This window comes from Antechinus flavipes, chromosome 5 (genome assembly GCF_016432865.1).
Source record: "Antechinus flavipes isolate AdamAnt ecotype Samford, QLD, Australia chromosome 5, AdamAnt_v2, whole genome shotgun sequence".
NCBI classification, from domain to species: domain Eukaryota; kingdom Metazoa; phylum Chordata; class Mammalia; order Dasyuromorphia; family Dasyuridae; genus Antechinus; species Antechinus flavipes.
Window position 1 is genome coordinate 228,065,155 of NC_067402.1, and position 18,363 is coordinate 228,083,517.

At 34.4% G+C, this 18,363-nt stretch overlaps 1 protein-coding gene across 2 annotated transcripts in view; it reads left to right on the forward strand.

The window, feature by feature from the left end:
- The window catches only part of RACGAP1 (Rac GTPase activating protein 1), a 39,501-nt gene that overhangs the window by 4,849 nt on the left and 16,289 nt on the right, over nt 1-18,363 (forward strand). Inside the window, exon 2 of one of the 2 annotated variants that reach the window (XM_052000744.1) lies at nt 4,657-4,745. In XM_052000744.1, coding sequence (XP_051856704.1) covers nt 4,661-4,745 — 85 coding nt within the window. In that variant the 5' untranslated portion in view covers nt 4,657-4,660. The remainder of the gene's footprint in view (nt 1-4,656; nt 4,746-18,363) is intronic. The other variant, XM_052000745.1, reaches the window with a different exon arrangement.

Below are 18,363 nucleotides of genomic sequence, written 5' to 3' on the forward strand. Positions count from 1 at the left end.
ATGGACATGAGTTGATAATAGAAATAGATAATAGAAAAAATATGGACAGTTTTGGCTGTGAATAGTTTGATCTCTTATTTTGTGGATGAGAGGATGCCCTGGAGAAAGAGAGATACATAAAGAAAATATGTAAGGAAGAAGAAATGATGGGATAGAAGAGGAATTTTAAATTTAATTTTATTGATGCCTTTTACTGTACCACTCCCTTACCTAGTGAACCATTATTTGGAATAAAGATTTTAAAAGAGAGAAAAGATGCAGTTCAGCAAAACCAACAATTCTGGCACATAGTAAACATTTAAATGCTTACTGACTTGACATATGAGAATACACAACCTTCCATATCTGTAATGTAGAAGAATCCCCCACCTGTGGTAGTAGTTGGACCATATGGGGAAACATAGTTACTCACCACTGCAGTGAATGGAGGTGCAGTTTTTCCCCCAGCTTCTCCAGGACCAAACTTACTATAATTATGCAGTATTCAATATGTTTTTGTTTGTTTATTCCATTTACTTTTTGTAGTTATTGTCTATATATTTTTTCCTAGTTCTTTTCATTTACCACAACTTGGTTAATCATTTCCTTAGTCAGTAGGCAAAAACTTTTGTTTCTCATCGTTTGCTTCTTCAAAAAGTCCTGGAATGAATATTTTTATGTAAGTATATATTAGATTGTATGTGAGTGTGTGTGTGTGTGCGCGCGTGCGTGCGTGCACACTACTAGACATAGGAATCTTTAGGATCAAAGAATGGAGAGTTTTTAGGAACTCTTAGCAATATTCCAAATTGCATTTCAGAAAAGTTGGACTAATTCACAATTTGACTAAGAGTGGGCTAATATGCCTGTCTTCTTGTAGTCAAGAAGGGGGTATTTGAAAAGTGATGAAGAATCAAGTAATTTTATTGTCAATTAAAAAATTTGTCATAAGAAAGAAGTATTGTAAACCAATTGGGAGATTGCTTCTCCCACTTAAAATGATATACTAAGTCAATAACCCTTGTCTTTAATATAAAATTTATTTTTTTGTAAATTGGGTTCTCACTGCCTTATGTCCTTAGTACTCAAAATGATAGACTTTCATATTTCACATCAAAGCTACTGAGCAATGATTTCCATTTTTAGTGGGACCCAAAAGAAATCTAATGATTTGAATTTGCTGCTGAGCTTCATGCCTATGTTTATGCTACATTTTACATTATCTTGCTCTGTCTTGTCATATTGGGGATTGTAGGATTGTTTATTGATTTAACAAAATTACCACTTGTAATGCTATTCTGCTTTTAGTTTTGTTTTTTATAACGAATATCTTTATAATCTGTTAGCTTAGTTGCTCAGTAGTTTGTTGTCAACATACAGCACAAAATGGGTAGTTTTCCATTTGAAAAATCTCAGTTGCTGACCCTGAATTACATAGATTACTAAATATACATTTAAAATAGCTACTTCTTCTGTATTAGAATAATCATTGTGCAAGTACAAGTGAATACTTTTATTGCATTTACTGGACCACATCTTCTATTTAGTGGAGTTCCCTATCATTCCCACTGCCAAATCTTTTTCGTCCCTGTCCTTGCCAAGATGTTGGAAATACCTATCAAACCAGTAGACTTTCATTACTTTAAGAGAGTCTTTAAGAGTAACTACATATTGTTTCTGTTGTTTTTCCTTTATTTTCCTTGTAAGTACATTTGTTGAAAATGGGGCTTCAGTTTATTGTTTCTCCATTTGAGGATTTTCAGTAGCCAGTTGAAATCTTTGTTGTTTGTTAAACAAATTTTTTTAGTGCAATTCTCTTTGGCTAAGACTTATTTGAAGCAGAACTACTTATAAAAACAATGTTTTTAATGTGGTATCAGCAGGTCTTTGAGGAAAATAGAAAGCCTGAGATTCTTTATATAGAACACAGTAGCAAATGATTTTTCCTTTGCCCTTCTCACTGTGAAGGTGGTGTATTGTCTCTCTGATGCCAGGATGTGGTACAACATAATCCTTTGCCTATACTTAGTATAAATTTATTAACCATAGTCCCCATATGCAGTCCAGCAGAGAGACCTGCATTACAGAAATAATTCTTGCACTGCTGAGATGGCAATTTCCCATTTAAACACTCCTGTGACGTCATTGGCACTGTTGGTAGGAAATATGCTGACCATGTCCTGTATTTTAAAAGCTAGTTACTACAGGGGCACTAACTAAAAAGAAATTTAAAGCTTTCAGAGAATGTTAAAGGTCTCCAAAGTCTAGAAAGATAAAATAGTAAATATATATAACATATATGAAAGACCTGATTTTAAAAACTACATTTTGAAGCTACCAATCAACTAGTACAGTATCTCTGATTATGTTCTGAGGTCTGGGAGTCTGGTGTATGATTGTTTGTCAAAAGGTTTTCTGATAATTATTAAGTCACTCTTGAAAATATATAATAAATCATGTATTAGTTTCATAACTGTCCTGTTTGTTTCCCTTTGAACTTTTGTGTTCTATGTATGTTAAAAAATATTTCATTGGTTCTTTTTATTTTTTGACATCACTATGAACAGCCTCTCTATCATAAATCTCTACCTAACCTTCCAAGAAAACATCAGCCTTTCCTTGTAACAAAGTTAAACAAATACATGATTGATCTTATATGAAATACGTACACACATCTTTCCATACCTCTACTCTTCCTCTCCAACAATAGATGGAATGTAAAACTTCATCAGTTTTTTGGAGTTGTGTGATTGGTTATTAAATTGATGAAATTGATGAATGTTGTCCATTCAACAAGCATTTTTAAATCCTCTGTTATGTGCTAGAATGTGCCAACAAAGAACAAAGGCAAAAACAGAGTATTCTTTGAAGTAGTTCATAGTCAGATGTTAACTATCAAGTACAAACAAGCTATATATACAGGATAAATTACAGATAATCTCAGAGAGAAGGCAAAGTATTAATGGGGAAAAGGAAAGACTTCTTGCAGAAAGAAGGTGGGGTTTTAGCTGAGACTTGAAGGAAGCAGAGATGAGGAATGAGAATTCTATACATGAGGAATAGCCAGTGATTGGAGATTCAGTATTTTGTGGGTGGAATAAATAGGTCAGTGTCACTGAACTGTAGAATATATGGAGGGGGAATAAGAAACCTGAAAAGGTATAAAGTAGCAAAGTGGACCTCAAAAATCAAACAGAAGATTTCATATTTAATTCTACTGGCAATAGGGAGCCTTTGGAGTTTTATCTAATAGGTAGGAGGGTTGACATGGTCAGACCTACACTTTAGGAAGATCAATTTTGACAGCTCATTGGAAAATGGATTGGAGTATGAAGATAACTTGACACAGAGAGATCACTGTTATGTAATAACTATGCCAAGAAGTGTTGAGAGCCATCACCACCAAGATGGTGGCAGTGTCAGAGGAGAGAAGAGGACATAATTTATGAGCGACGTTACGGAGATAGAAATGATAAGCTTTGGAAGCTGATTGGATATGGGGAGACGGCAATAGTGAAGATTTGAGAATGTGTCATACTAAGACTTGTTGAGTCAGTGGGCAATCTGATTAGTTTTCAGTTCTTTGATACAACAGAAAGTGCTACTTTAAACATTTTTACACATACAGGAGTCCTTTCCCTCCTTTTTTGATTCCTTTGTGGTAAATGTCTCATTCAGACAATAAGCATCTATTAACTATTTACATATGCTAAGCATGGGGACACTAGAAAGAATAGAATAGTTTCTTACCTCACATTGAAATGGGAGGGACAAAAGATGAAAATGACTGCATATAAAATATATACAGAATAGATGGAAGATAATCTCAGAAAGGGAAGGTACTAACATGTGAGCAGACAAGGAAGTGGCTTCCTATTATAGTTGGGCTTTGAGCTGAAACAGGGAGAGCATTCCATGCATGGAGTTCAGGTAGAGCAAAGGCAGGGAGTTTGGAGATTGAGTGTTATGTTTAAGGAACAGCAAGTGTGACATGATTGCAGAGTGGGTTTGCACAATCTTCTTATCCCTCAACCCCCTTTCAGATAGGATGGTTAGCCTCTTTTTTTGATTCTAATTTCAGTTTCTAGGTTTTTGGTGCTGGCATTTTTCTGCCTTCCCTCTTGCCATTTCCTGGATTAGGACACTACAGTTTCAGGATCTCCCTTGGTGTATCTTCAGTCAGAGGGCTACTAGCTTTTGAACTTCTCTCCTGTACCACGCAGTTTTACAGTTACACTTATAAGTCTTTTGGTTAGAGGGGCTGGGCTATTGTGCTTGTCTTGTCTGGTGGGATCCCTTTCTTTATACCTGAATGCATATTTGTGGCTGGCCCTTTTTTGCAATCTTGGACTGATGGAGATGCTTTTTTTTGAATTATTGATCATCATTCAGTCTAATATCCTTTTTAGCTCTTTGATAGAGTTTATATGAGTACTGAATTTTTCTCAGATTTTTTTTTCTGACATATTTGCCATCTTTGCTGTCAAGTACCTCTAGTTTTTTGATTTTATATATAAGGATCATGTAAAGTACTACTTGTATTCTTGGGATTCTTGTAGTTCTGGCTTCACCAGGTATATCTAGATGTTTGAGCCACTGGAAACTGTCCAGGGCTACCACTGAATTCATGTGTGAGAATGAAGCAAGACCTCTAACATATTTTTTATTTCTTGGCAGAAAGATGGAGACTGTGATGCTGAATCTGCGGAATCCATTTGAGCAGATTGTACGCCAGGCGGAGATTCTCAATGAAGGAAATGAACTCCGTAAGTCATTCTGAGCTGGTCTGTGTAAAGAGGAAAACAGATTTTTAGAATTGGTTTTTTGACAGAGCTAAAATGTGTTCTAGTCCTAGAACAGTTTTTAATAGAGTAGCCTAAAAGAACTAGATTTTTTCCTCTTTTTTCCATGTTTAAAGCTTAACATGAATGTGCTTATTCTGAGCTTCACATTCTTTTCTTTAAAATGGATTTTCTTATGGTAGTTCAGTTCTGTTAAGAACTTGGTTTAAGTTGCTAGTTCTATATTCACAATATGGATTGAAAAAGACCTACAGAATTTCTAAGAAGGATGCTACCTGCTTAGAGCTTAGAATAGTGTGTCTTTAATATTTCATTTTGGACATACCCATGTAATACTTCTACTCCAAAAAATAATGTGATAGAATTTTTCTATCTTTGAGAAAAAGGAATGCTTATTTTCTTTATTTCAAGTTGGATAGAAGGGCTAGGGATGTCATTAGGAAGATGTAAGAAGACAAGGTGCTAAGATAAAAGATAAGAGGACATAGATTAGTAAGAAAGGAATAAAGGTTTAGTAGCATTAATGTATTAAAAGGAAATTGTCCTAAATCAGTCATATACTTTCATTATCTTTACTGTTTTATTTACTATTTTCTATCTTACTTTCCCCCCTTCCCCCCCCATTATTCCAGCAGTATACAATTTTGTAAGTTATACTCTGAAGGCACATATATAAGTATCCCATTTTGTTCAGTTCAACATGCAAAGGTAAGTAAAGATAGTGTATTCAGCTTCTACTTTTAAATATTTCATCTTGAACTTCTTTTCTAGGCTTTTGAAAACAACCATACCTGCCTTGGAGGTATGCTCTAAATCCATCTTTTTTTTTCTAAGCACAATTTTTTTTTCCTTGGTTCAACCAAGACAAGGGTGGAATTTTTCTGTTTTTAAAAATAAAATTTTTAAGCATTATCTTTATTTCTTAATAGACCTCTTCTTTTTTCCTACCCAGCAATCCATACCTTATTACAAGGAATAAAAAAGGGGAGAAACTGTTAAGTGAGGTACATCTAGCAAAGCAACAAAAACATATATGCATTGTTTTGAATTCATAGTCTTCCTCCTAGTCAAGCTTGGTCCTTATAAATACATTTAGGGTTTTATTGTTTCCATTCACATTTTTTATTTTGTATATTATTATTCTGGTTCTGCTACTTATCTTTTCATCAGTTCATATAAATTTTCATATGCTTCTGTTTTTGTTGTTGTTGTTTTTTGTTTTGTATTGTTCCTTTTAACACAGTAGTATTCCATCATTTATGTGACATAATTTGTTTGATTATTCCCTATCAGTGAGCATCTACTTTGTTTCTAATTTTTTTCCTTCTTGCAGAAAATGGTACTGAAAATGTTTTGCACTACGTGGGATCTTTCTTTTTATATTTGATCTTGTTAGAGTATACTTAGCAGCATGATGGCTGGGTTAAAAGGACATTTTAAAACATTGCTTCAATATGATTTCAGATTGCCTTCCAGAGTCGTGGGTTTCTTCACTACTACAGCAATAGCGTATGGGTGTGCTCTTTTCTACAAGCCTTTCCCAGCTTTGTCATCTTTGCCAGTTTACTGCGGATGAACATGTATCAAGAACATGTATGAGTAGAAAGAAGCAAGGGTGAATGAAAAGCTTGAGGACTACATGCTACCCTTAAGATAATGAAAGAACCAGGGGATAGGGAGAAGTGTACAAATGGGAAAGTAAAAATGGGTTGTTCTGTGAAGCTTATGGTAAGAGAATCAGTACAAATAGAATCACAGATGCACCTGGACACATAAGTAGATCTTACTTACCTTTACTTTGACTTCAAAAACTTATAAATAATAATTTTTAATATTATAACAATTTTGTTACATAATACATAAAAGGGTTAGGATTCTTACAAGGTGCTAAGTAAGTGGAATTGAGGAGACAGTGGTTAAATCTAGTTTAGCATTGATTTAATTCTACAACTAATAATGGTTTCCTAGTGATGTAATGATTTGTGTATACTTAGTATGGAACATTCTTTTTTTTTTTTATTATAGCTTTTTATTTACAAGATAATATGTATAGGGAATTTTTCAGCATTGGCAGTTGCAAATTTTTTTGTTCCAAATTTTTCCCTCCTTCCCCCAGATGGCAGGTTAACCAATACATGTTAAATATGTTAAAGTGTAAATTAAATGCAATATATGTATACATGTCCAAACAGTTATTTTGCCGTACAAAAAGAGTCGGACTTTGAAATAGTGTACAGTTAGCCTGTGAAGGCAATAAAAAATGCAGGCGGACAAAAATAGAGGTATTGGGAATTCTATGTAATAGTTCATAGTCATCTCCCAGAGTTGTTTCTCTGGGTATAGCTGATTTAGTTTATTACTGCTCTATTGGAATTGATTTGGTTCATCTCATTGTTGAAGATGGCCATGTCCATCAGAATTGATCATCATATAGTATTGTTGTTGAAGTATATAATGATCTCCTGGTCCTGCTCATTTCACTCAGCATTAGTTCGTGTAAGTCTCTCTAGGCTCTTCTGAAATTATCCTGCTGGTCATTTCTTACAGAACAATAATATTCCATAACATTCATATACCACAATTTATTCAGCCATTCTCCAATTGGTGGACATACAGTCAGTTTCCAGTTTCTGGCCACTACAAAGAGGGCTGCCAACAATGTGGAACATATAAGGAGGAGCTGTCAGGGCCAGAAAGGACAAGCACACTAGAAGCTTTCTGAGGCTGAGACAGATTCATTCCATCTTCCACCTTTGTTGTGGCTGGAGGCTGAAGTACAAACCTTTGGATTCAGAGACATTCAGAGGCAGGATAGGCCTCTAAGAAAGCTAACTGGACCCCAGGAAAAAAGGCTTTGAAGGAGACAATAAAGGATTTGGACTTCAATCCCTGGCTGCACTTGTGATTACTGAACTGAAAGGAAGACTGCTTCAGAAGCCCTGCAAGAAATCTGCTCTCAGAGAACATTACATTTTAGAGATGAATATTACATAAAAGCTTTATCGTGTGGTTTTTTTGTTGTTGTTTTTAAAGACTAAGAGGTTATGTTGGACATGTTCAGGGTCCCACAGCCAATATGTCATATGTAGTGTCGGACATCAAAATGGGCTCTATATTTACTACTGCAGGATGTCTTATGAGATTTTTGTTTTTCTCTTGTTATTAGTGATATGGAGCTGTCTTTCATATGGCTGCTAAATGTTTTTCATTCTTCATTTGAGAACTGTTTTTTTCCTTTGATCACTTAGATGTTAGGGAATGGCTCTTGGTCTTATATATTTGTTTGGATTATTTATCTATCTTTGATATCAGACCAAATCATAGAGATTTGATGCAAGTGTTTTTTTCCCCCTCCCGGTTGATTCTCTTATTCTGGTTGATTTTTTGGAGCCTAAATAATTTCTTCTCTGGCCATAGCAGTTAAAAGTATTTGATTTGATCTAGTTAAGATTTTAAAGGTATGATCTTGAATATTCCAGTTGCCTGTACATTTTGACCTGATTATGATATGAGGCATATAATGCTGGTCTAGCTCTTATTCATTCCAACCTACTTTTCCATTTTCTTACCAGTTGTTAAATATCCTTGAGAAGGTGGGTATTTTCTTCAAGAGGAAAAAAAAAAAGAAACAAAGATATAAAAATACATTATATCCATGTTTGCAACTATCCAAGTCTGAATATTATATCTTTCTTGCAATTCCTATGAGAGTGAGTCTTCAGGTCAACCCTTTTGGACATATAGGAGCCTTGCCACTTCTCTCATTAGAGGTGGGGGTTGTTTAAGAGAACAATGAGATTATTTTGTCCCTGGAAATGCATTTGAAGATTTTGAACAGGAGAATAACATGATGCTATATATAGTTCTGCCAAAGGCATTTGGATGGATTGAAGGAGGGAGGAAATCAAGCAGGTCACTTGAGAGTTATTGCTTTGAAATAAAAGGTTATAAAGCTCTAAATGAAATAAAATAATAATGGTGGTAGAAATGGAAAGGAATAAATGCAAGAGATTTTAGAACTGCATACCATTGACACAAAGATTTGGTGAGGAGATCATAATAAAAAGAAAAGCACTACATACACCAAAATATTATGGTAGCAAAAACTGGACACAAAGTAGATGTTAATTGATTGGACAGTGGCCAGCAAATGTAATGCAATATAATTGTACTGTAAGAAATGACAAATATGATGAATATGGATATAAATGGCAACTTATATGAACTGCTTGAGAGTAAAGCATATCCAAGAAAAAATATATAAAAAAAGAACTACCACAAAACAATTGAAAGTGAATGTTTCAAAATTACAAAAAACAACTATGGCCTCAAAAAAGAGAATTAAAAAAATGATGCTTCCCCTATTCCTTTGCCAAAAGTGAGAGGATCACAGGTATAATACATTGTTGTTTTGTTTTTTCAGTTTTTTGTTAAATTCATTCTTTCTGCTGATTTTTCTTCCTTTCTTTTAAAAAATATTTTATTTTTTTGAATGGGATGGCTCACTGGGAAGGAAAGGGGCAATGGGGGAAATTTAGACAATATAAACAAAAGTCAATAATATTTTAAAAATAGAATTTAGTTACAAGGTATAGTAGCTAAGGGAGAAATAACAGTGAAAAATGCCCAGTATGATAAGTTTTGGTTGATACTAACTTGTGTAATTTCTATCTTTTCTGTTAATCAATTTTCCCAGTCTGTAATAACAATACAAAAAGGCCTTTTATTTACTTTTCTAAGGTTCTAGTTTTTAAAACACTTTAGTAACAAATGCAAAGTAGTTTGTCTTCAGAGGCCTCCTTTATTTGAATGTTTATATTACATAAAACAAAGTTAGGCTATAAAATGGAATTTTTGTGAGCCATATAAATTCTATCGATATATTATGTAGTGATTAGAGTGTTTTGAATATGTGGAGATAATGTTTCCTACCCCACCTTAGACGCCAGTTGGGGACCATGGACAAGCAAGTTGATTAATGTCTCTGGACCTTACTTTCATCATCTCTGAAATAAGGGATGGATTTGTTAGAGCTCCTAAGGACCCTTCCAGCTCTATAGCTGTGATAATAGAATTGTATTCTTTAGGAAAAAAATCCCTAGAATTAAAACTTTAAACTCTTGGGGAAGAATTATTGAAGTGAGGTATACCTAGCAGTATTGTGTACTTTGTGTCTTAGGCTGTTCTCCTGACTCCAGTATTTTGGTACTATTAGTACCATCAATCAGTAAACATTTATTAAGCATCAACTATGTACCAGGTACTGTGCTAAATGCTGGAAATAAGAAAAAGCAAGACAGTCATTGCCTTCAAGGAAGCTTACAGCTCATCTGACTTTCTGTTAGAACATAGGAATGTGTTTATGGACATCCCCTCAACTTTATTAGCCATTCCTGAAACTTCAGAAGAATGGATGTTAAATTAGGAGGCAGAAGATCTACGTTTAAATTCCTGTTTTACTATTGACTAACGAGAAGTCATTTGCCAAAGTAACCTAGGTCTTAGTTTCTCTAAAGTGGTAGATAAATCTGGAAGGAACCATAGAGTTTATGAATTGATGAATTTATCATTTCCTTTCTTTGTTAAGAGTATTTACAAGTATAGCTCATCGTGTATTTAAGCTCTTAAAAACACTACACAAGATACTGTGGAATGTACAAAAGTGTGGGACACACTCCCTCCCTCAGGAAGATTATGTGATTAAACAAGACTTATACCTACAAAACAATAGGAAATATTAGTCTGTAAGTATGAATTACATGCTAGTGAGATGTCTGTCAACATTTATTAGCATCTGCTATTGCCAGGCACTGTTTAGGTGCTGGAACTTCAAAGACAAAAAGGGAAAGAAGAGGCATGGGGAAGGTAACAAGAATTTGCATAGTGCCTCCTACGTGCTAAGCACAGCAAAAAAAAAATTTTTTTTGGTATCTCACAACAACCCTGCTAGGTAGGTATCCTCATTTTACAGTAGGCAAAGGTTAAATAATTGGCCCCAAAGTCACATGGCTTAGTAAAATGTCTGAGGGTAGATTTGAATGCAGGTTTTCCCGAGTCCAGGCCCAGTGCTGTATCTGATGTGTCATCAGTCGCCTCACAAAAGTGAGTCTTTCCTCTCAAAGAATGTAAGAAAAATCTACTGAGAAGGAGGCATGTATATGCATAGATATAAACCCAGTAGGTAAATATAATTTGGATAGCTTTCCTAGAGGGTTAGGAAAGGCTTTGAAATGGAAAGAGTACATTGTGGGTTCTTAGTTGGGAAAAAGTTTTGTGAAAGGGATAGAATATGTGACTGGATAGGTAAGGTACATTTCAGAGTTTTCAGAGAAGGGTTGGACAGCAGAGCACAATATGAACACAGTTCTGGAAATAGGAATACATATAGCTTGTTTAGGGAAAACTAAGGAACCTATCTTGACTAAATTAGAGCATTTGAGCAAAGAGAGATATATTAGCTATGAATACCTAAAGTTTTTTTCATTTGAACTGAATAGTGAGATCTGTGATCTCAGTTGTATTTGTCTTTCTTCATTGGTACAGAACAAAATGCATCCATATTTTCTCATCCTTTGTAATTTTTGTTGATGTCTTTCCATAAATGATTAAACTGAACTAAAAACTGGAACTGCTTAGTTTGCTGAAACATATCTATTCAAACAAAGATTTTCTTTGAAAATATGCCTGATACCTAGTAAGTGCTTTAAAAATACTTACTGACTTTTTTTTTGGGGGGCTGGATTTTGTTCACAATGTATATGGAGGAAGATACATATTGCGATTTTCTTAATTGTTCCCTTGAATTCCTTCTTCCCTCCTTCCTTCCCTCCTTTCCTTTCTCTCTTTCTCCCTTCTTTCCTTTCTCCTTTGTTCCTTTCCCTATTTAAATGTCAAGTGTTTGAGGCCAGTTTTTAACTTAGGTCTCCTGACTCCAGGGTTGGTGGTCTATCCATTGCCTTAGCTTCCCCCTTTCTGAACTTTTTAGGTTCATCTCTTAACAGTTCGCTCAGTAGACCATCACTGTATCATTTACAAAAATCAATTATTGTCTCTTCTTTATCTATGCTTATTCCTTGTTTCTTTTTCTTGTTTTCTGTTATTGCTAGAAAATGGTGGTAACAATAGATACTTGACCATTTTCTATTGATGATACTGAAAAAAATCTTTGATTTTCGGCATTATGGATGATATCTTTAATGTTTTTAAGATATAAGTAATGTATTTTGTAAAAACAAAACAAAAAACTTGTACATTGATAGAATAATGTGATTTTTATTACTTTTATTATTCACTAATATCTGTTATGTTTACTCTTTTCCTTATTTTTTGTATAAATCCAACCTGGTTATAATATACAATTTTATAAATATGTTTCTATGGCCTCTTTGCTAATGTATCATTCATTATTTTTGTACTAATGTCCATTAGGAATACTGGTCTATAGTTTTCTTTATTTGTTTTATCTTTCCCTGGTTCATACTCTTTTGGTAGGATCTGTTCATGTCTTTCCCTTGCTCATTAAACTTTAGTGTCTTCCTTTTATCTTCAGGAACAAATACAAAATTCTCTATTCCATATTCATATTCCTAACTTAGCTTTCTCCTAGCTTCCTAGTCTTTTTACACCTTTTCATAGACAGGTCCTCTTCTGTCTAGTGACATTGGCCCGTTGGCTATAAGTTCTCCTCCATGTCTCTTCCCTCTTCTGCCCTACTCTGTTCTTGACTTCCTTTAAGTCCCAACCAAAATTCCAAAAATCAAAAATTATATGGGAAACCTTCCTTTATGCTTCTTTTAATTCTAGTTCTTTTCCTTTTTAATTATTTCTTATTTATCCTATATATAATTCACTTTGAATATGCTTATTTGCATGTTGTCTCATTGGATTGTAAATTCCTTGAGAGCAGATACTGTTTTTTTGCCTCTTTTTGTATTCTCAGCACTTAGCACAGTGCCTAGAATATAGTAGGAATTTTAAAAATGTTTATTGAGTTGAATTGTGTGTTTGCTTTCTTCTGGATTTGCTTCTTAATTTGCTCTTAACTCTTGGTATTTTTTAAACATTGTGTTTGATTTCTTCTCTAGTTTTCAGTGTTAGTATGGACTTGAAGTTTTATATTCAAGTCAATCCCCTCTAGACCTCTTTGATGGGTTCAGTAGGCTTTGTTTGGTCCTGTGTCCTTTGTACCATGGACAGGTTTTCTGGAATTATTCTCCATGTTCTGCCTCAGTTGCTAATTTCTGTATCAGTCTCCTGGTAGTTCACTGCAAATTCTGGCTTGACTAATTTTTTTTATATTTCTTTTTGCATGAGCCTTAGTTATTTGTTGTCTGTTTTCTCCTGTGTTGCCTTAACATTGCTGCTTTTTAGATGTTTGGAATTTTCACTAGTCTCTGGCCTTCTTGTAAAATTCTCCCTGGCACAGGCTCTGAATTGGCTCTGTTTCCTAGTTCACTGAGGGGGTTGGTGCAAGCCAGGCCATCTCTTTTTGTGCAGTATTCTATTCCTGGTTTTTGCTCTCCCAAGATCTGGCATCAAGCCCTACCAGTTCATTAGAGTTGGCATTGGTTTGCCTTATTCCAGCTGAGAGCATAGGCTCGCTTTAGATCTCTTTGGGAGGATAACTTCTCTAACTGTACTCGTCACTGCCTATGAGAACTTGTTTGCCCAAGCTTTCTCTGGTTTCCCTGATGAAACATCCTTTTATCTGCATTTGCTTCAGATATCTTTTGTGAAGTTTTGGATTGGCTGGAGGATTTTATGCTTCTCCCCCTTTCCCCAGATTCCTTTTTCATTCATCTTTTTGTGTCCTTTTGCAGATATTTGATGGAATTTATATAGGAAAGATGGACTTCTCATTTTTTCCAAGTTATCTTAATTGAAAATGTCATGTTTTTTAATTAAAGTAATTGATTGATTTTTTTTCCCTCCCCTTAAAAAACAACATTTTTTAACAGTAATAAACAATATAAAAACTTCAAGACAAGCAACTATAGTGTAATCAAGAAAGAACTAACTGGCTTTGGAGTGAAGACTAGCATAACAATTGTGTAATTGAGCAGGTTTATATATCCTTTTCAGTATTCCCCAAATAACTTTTTGAGAGTTAACTTTCATGGACTTCTTGGTGATCTGGTAATACCTGTGAACTCTCTTTTTAAAAAATTCATAATTAAAAGAAATGATAAATTTTATTTATAGTTTAGTGAAAATAAAGATTTTGGGGGGCAGATAGGTGGTGCAGTGATACAGCAGCAGCTCTGAAGTCAGGAGAACCTGAATTCAAATCTGGCCTCAGACACTTAACATTCATGGCTTTGTCACCCTGGGCAAGTCATTAATCCCAATTGCCTCTGCAAAAGAAAAGAAAAGATTTTCCCCTCTTAATCAAGTTTATAGGATTCCCTGAAAGCTATCTGCTGACCTTGTAGAAATTTGTGAATCCTAAATTCCTTTGCTCTAAAACCTTAAAATTGCAGAGAGATTTTAGTCTATGGTGGCAAACAAAATTTTTAACCAAGTTCCCTTAAATTAAGGAAATCGTAGGTCTGGTTCAGCACTCATTATCCATCCCAAAAGAAAAAAAAAATTTTTTTTTATTCTGGATTCTTGAAGGTCGTACTAGTAAAATAGGGTCTCCTAAATTGGATAGACAATAGAACACAGACCTAGTGATGGCACCATATATATTTGTCCAGAGGATCAGCATAGGTAAAATTCATCATGGGACTGGCAATAGCAGAGTGAGGTTTTAGGATACTATGACCTTTTTTTTAAAGCTTTTACAAAGAAATATTTACTTCAAAAGCTGAAATCAAAAATATGTAATCTTATTTTCCCGATTAGTAGCAGTTATAATCTACCTACTTTATCCTTATATCACTCTAGTCTCGGGGGAGAAGGACCTTAATTTTATTCTGACTCCAAAGTCACTATGACTTCCCAGTCCAACGTGGATCACTTCTGACTGAAAAATAAAAATAATACACAATAGAAACAGAAACCTTGGAGCCAAACAAGGAAAGAGGGGAGGGAACAAAGGAAAGAAGGCATTCCCCCTTTCACCAATTTAGTTCATGAAACTTGTGCAGTGGGTGGATGATGATCTTCATCTGGACAAATCAGGAAATAGTAAAGGGAAAAATGGCCTCCTCAATTCTTGGAGAGGTCTTATCTACAGTAGTGGATAGCCTTACACATTTATCTAAATTACCAATTCCTTGAGATGATAAATAAAGAAGAATATAGGATAGTTTATCTCTCAAACGTGTGGAGGAGGAAGGAATTTGTGACCAAAGAACAAGAGCATTATTGATCACAAAATAGAAAATTTTGATTATATTAAGTTTAAAAGTTTTTGTATAAACAAAACTTATACAGACAAGATTAGAAGGGAAGCAATAAACTGGGGAAACATTTTTACAGCCAAAGGTTCTGATAAAGGCCTCATTTCCAAAATATATAGAAAATTGACTCAAATTTATAAGAAATCAAGCCATTCTCCAATTGGTCAAAGGATATGAACAGACAATTTTTCAGATGAAGAAATTGAAAGTATTTCTAGTCATATGAAAAGGTGCTCCAAATCATTATTGATCAGAAAAATGCAAATTAAGACAACTCTTGAGATACACACTCTCAGATTGGCTAAGATTACAGGAAAAAATGACCAATGTTGGAGGGAATGTGGGAAAATTGGGACACTGATACATTGTTGATGGAATTGTGAACAGATCTAACCATTCTGGAGAGCAATTTGGAACTATGTTCAAAAAGTTATTAAACTGTGCATATACCCTTTGATCCAGCAGTGTTACTACTGGGCTTATATTCCAAAGAGATATTAAAGAAGGGAAAGGGACCCTTATGTGCAAAAATGTTTGTGGAAGCCCTTTTTGTAGTGGCTAGAAACTGGAAATTGAACGGTTGTCCATCAATTGGAGAATGGCTGAATAAATTGTGGTATGTGAATGTTATGGTATATTATTGTTCTGTAAGTGACCAGCAAGATGATTTCAGAGAGGGCTAGAGAGACTTAAGTGAATTGATGCTAAGTGAAATGAGCAGAACCAGGAGATAATTATCCACTTAAACAATAATACTCTATGATGCTCATTTCTGATGCGTGTGGCTCTCTTCAACAATGAGAGGATCTAAACGAGTTCCAGTTGTTCAGTAATGAAGAGAATCAACTACATCCAGAGAGAGAATTTATGGGAAATGAGTGTGGACCACCACATAGCATTTCCACTCTTTCTGTTATTGTTTGCTTGCATTTTTGTTTTCCTTCTCAGGTTTTTTTTAACCTTCTTTCTAGATCCTATCTTTCTTATACAGCAAGATAACTATAAATATGTAAACATATATTTTAACATATTTAACATGTATTGGACTACTTGCCATCTAGGGGAAGGGTGGGAGAAAGTTGGAACAGAAGGTTTCGCAAGAGTCAATGTTGAAAAATTACCCATGCACATATATATATATATATTTTTTTCTTTTCTTTTTGATTTGTTTTTCTTAAAGTTTTTTATTTACAAAACATATGCATGGATAATTTTTCTTTTCTTTTTTTTTTAAATAACTTTTTATTGATAGAATGCATGCCAGGGTAATTTTTTACAGCATTATCCCTTGCATTCACTTCTGTTCCAATTTTTCCCCTCCCTCCCTCCACCCCTTCCCCCAGATGGCAAGCAGTCCTTTATATGTTGAATGGGTTACATTATATCCTAGATACAATATATGTGTGCAGAACCGAACAGTTTTCTTGTTGCACAGGGAGAATTGAATTCAGAAGGTATAAATAACCCGGGAAGAAAAACAAAAATGCAAGCAGTTTATATTCATTTCCCAGTGTTCTTTCTCTGGGTGTAGCTGCTTCTGTCCATCTTTGATCAATTAAAGCTCTCTTTATTGAAGAGATCCACTTCCTTCAGAATACATCCTCAAACAGTATCATTGTTGAGGTAACTAATGATCTCCTGGTTCTGCTCATTTCACTTAGCATCAGTTCATGTAAGTCTTGCCAGTCTTCTCTGTATTCATCCTGCTGGTCATTCCTTACAGAACAATAATATTCCATAACATTCATATACCACAATTTACTCAACCATTCTCCAATTGATGGACATCCTTTCATTTTCCAGCTTCTAGCCACTACAAACAGGGCTGCCACAAACATTTTGGCACATACAGGTCCCTTTCCTTTCTTTAGTATCTCTTTGGGGTATAAGCCCAGTAGAAACACTGCTGGATCAAAGGGTATGCACAGTTTGATAACTTTTTGAGCATAGTTCCAAATTGCTCTCCAGAATGGCTGGATGTGTTCACAATTCTACCAACAATGTATCAGTGTCCCCATGCATATATTTTTGTAAATAAAAAAGTATAATTAAAGAATACCAATTCTTGAAATAAAAATCAAACTTAGTAGATAATTTTTGAATTTAATTTGAATAATTAGTGAAATGACAATAACATAATTTTTCCATTAATTTTTGCTTTTATTCTTGGAATGAATCAAGGACTGAACCTATGATTTTGATTGTATAGAGAACTCAGGTGAGGATTCTCCATTTATGGAGGCAGGTTGACATGTTCTTAGTCTTGAGAGTTGCCTAGAATGCTGAGATTAAATAGACTTGTTCTTTTTATCAGTGGTAGGACTTGAACCTAGGACTTTAATTCCTCTCCCCTCCTTCCCTTTTTTTTTTTTTTTCTTTTTTTAAATTTTTATTTAATAATAACTATATTGACAATCCATGCCAGGGTAATTTTTTCCTCCTTCCCTTTTTTTGAAATTACCTTTCATTTACATTATATGTCTCTGGTATGTAACTAGTTGGTTACATTCCTTTCCATTAGAATGTAAGCTCTTTGAAAGCAAAGACTTTTGTTTGGTTTTTATTCCTTTGTACTTTGCACAAGGCTTGACACAAGTATGCATTGTTGCTGTTATTTGTTTCATCATATCTGACTCTTCACGACTTTATTTGGGGTTTTCTTGGCAAAGATGTTGGAGGATTTGCCATTTTCTTTTCCAGCTCATTTTACAGATGAGGAACTGAGAAAAACAGTGTTTCTTGACTTGCTTAAGGTCACACAGTTAGGAAGTGTTTGAAACTGGATTTGAAATTAATTCTTCTTGAATCCAGGCCCAACACTCATCCTTTGTGTAAATACTTAACAAATACTTAACCTGTTTTCAGGGTTAGATTTCTATCCATTGTCCTAGGGTTTAGAAATGTGCCCTGGTTTGTCATTTTTTTAGAAATTTGACTTTGTGAAATATTGCCAAATGAATGTGTTTAAAATTAAGGGGTTATTTAAATTTCTTTAGGCTTCTTAGATTTAAAAAAAATATTTTGTTAATCCTGCTTTCCCATTTCTGTTACTTTCTAATAATTTATTCAGTACTGTCCTACCAGAATCTTTATAACAATGAAATAATGCAGTTAATCCAAACACACATAACACTGATAACATGAGCTTCATTCTATACCTTTAGTCTACAGTTACAGTACTACTACTTTGCTGAGAGAAGGGAAATATGTTTTACCTTCATTCCTCTGAAGATTAG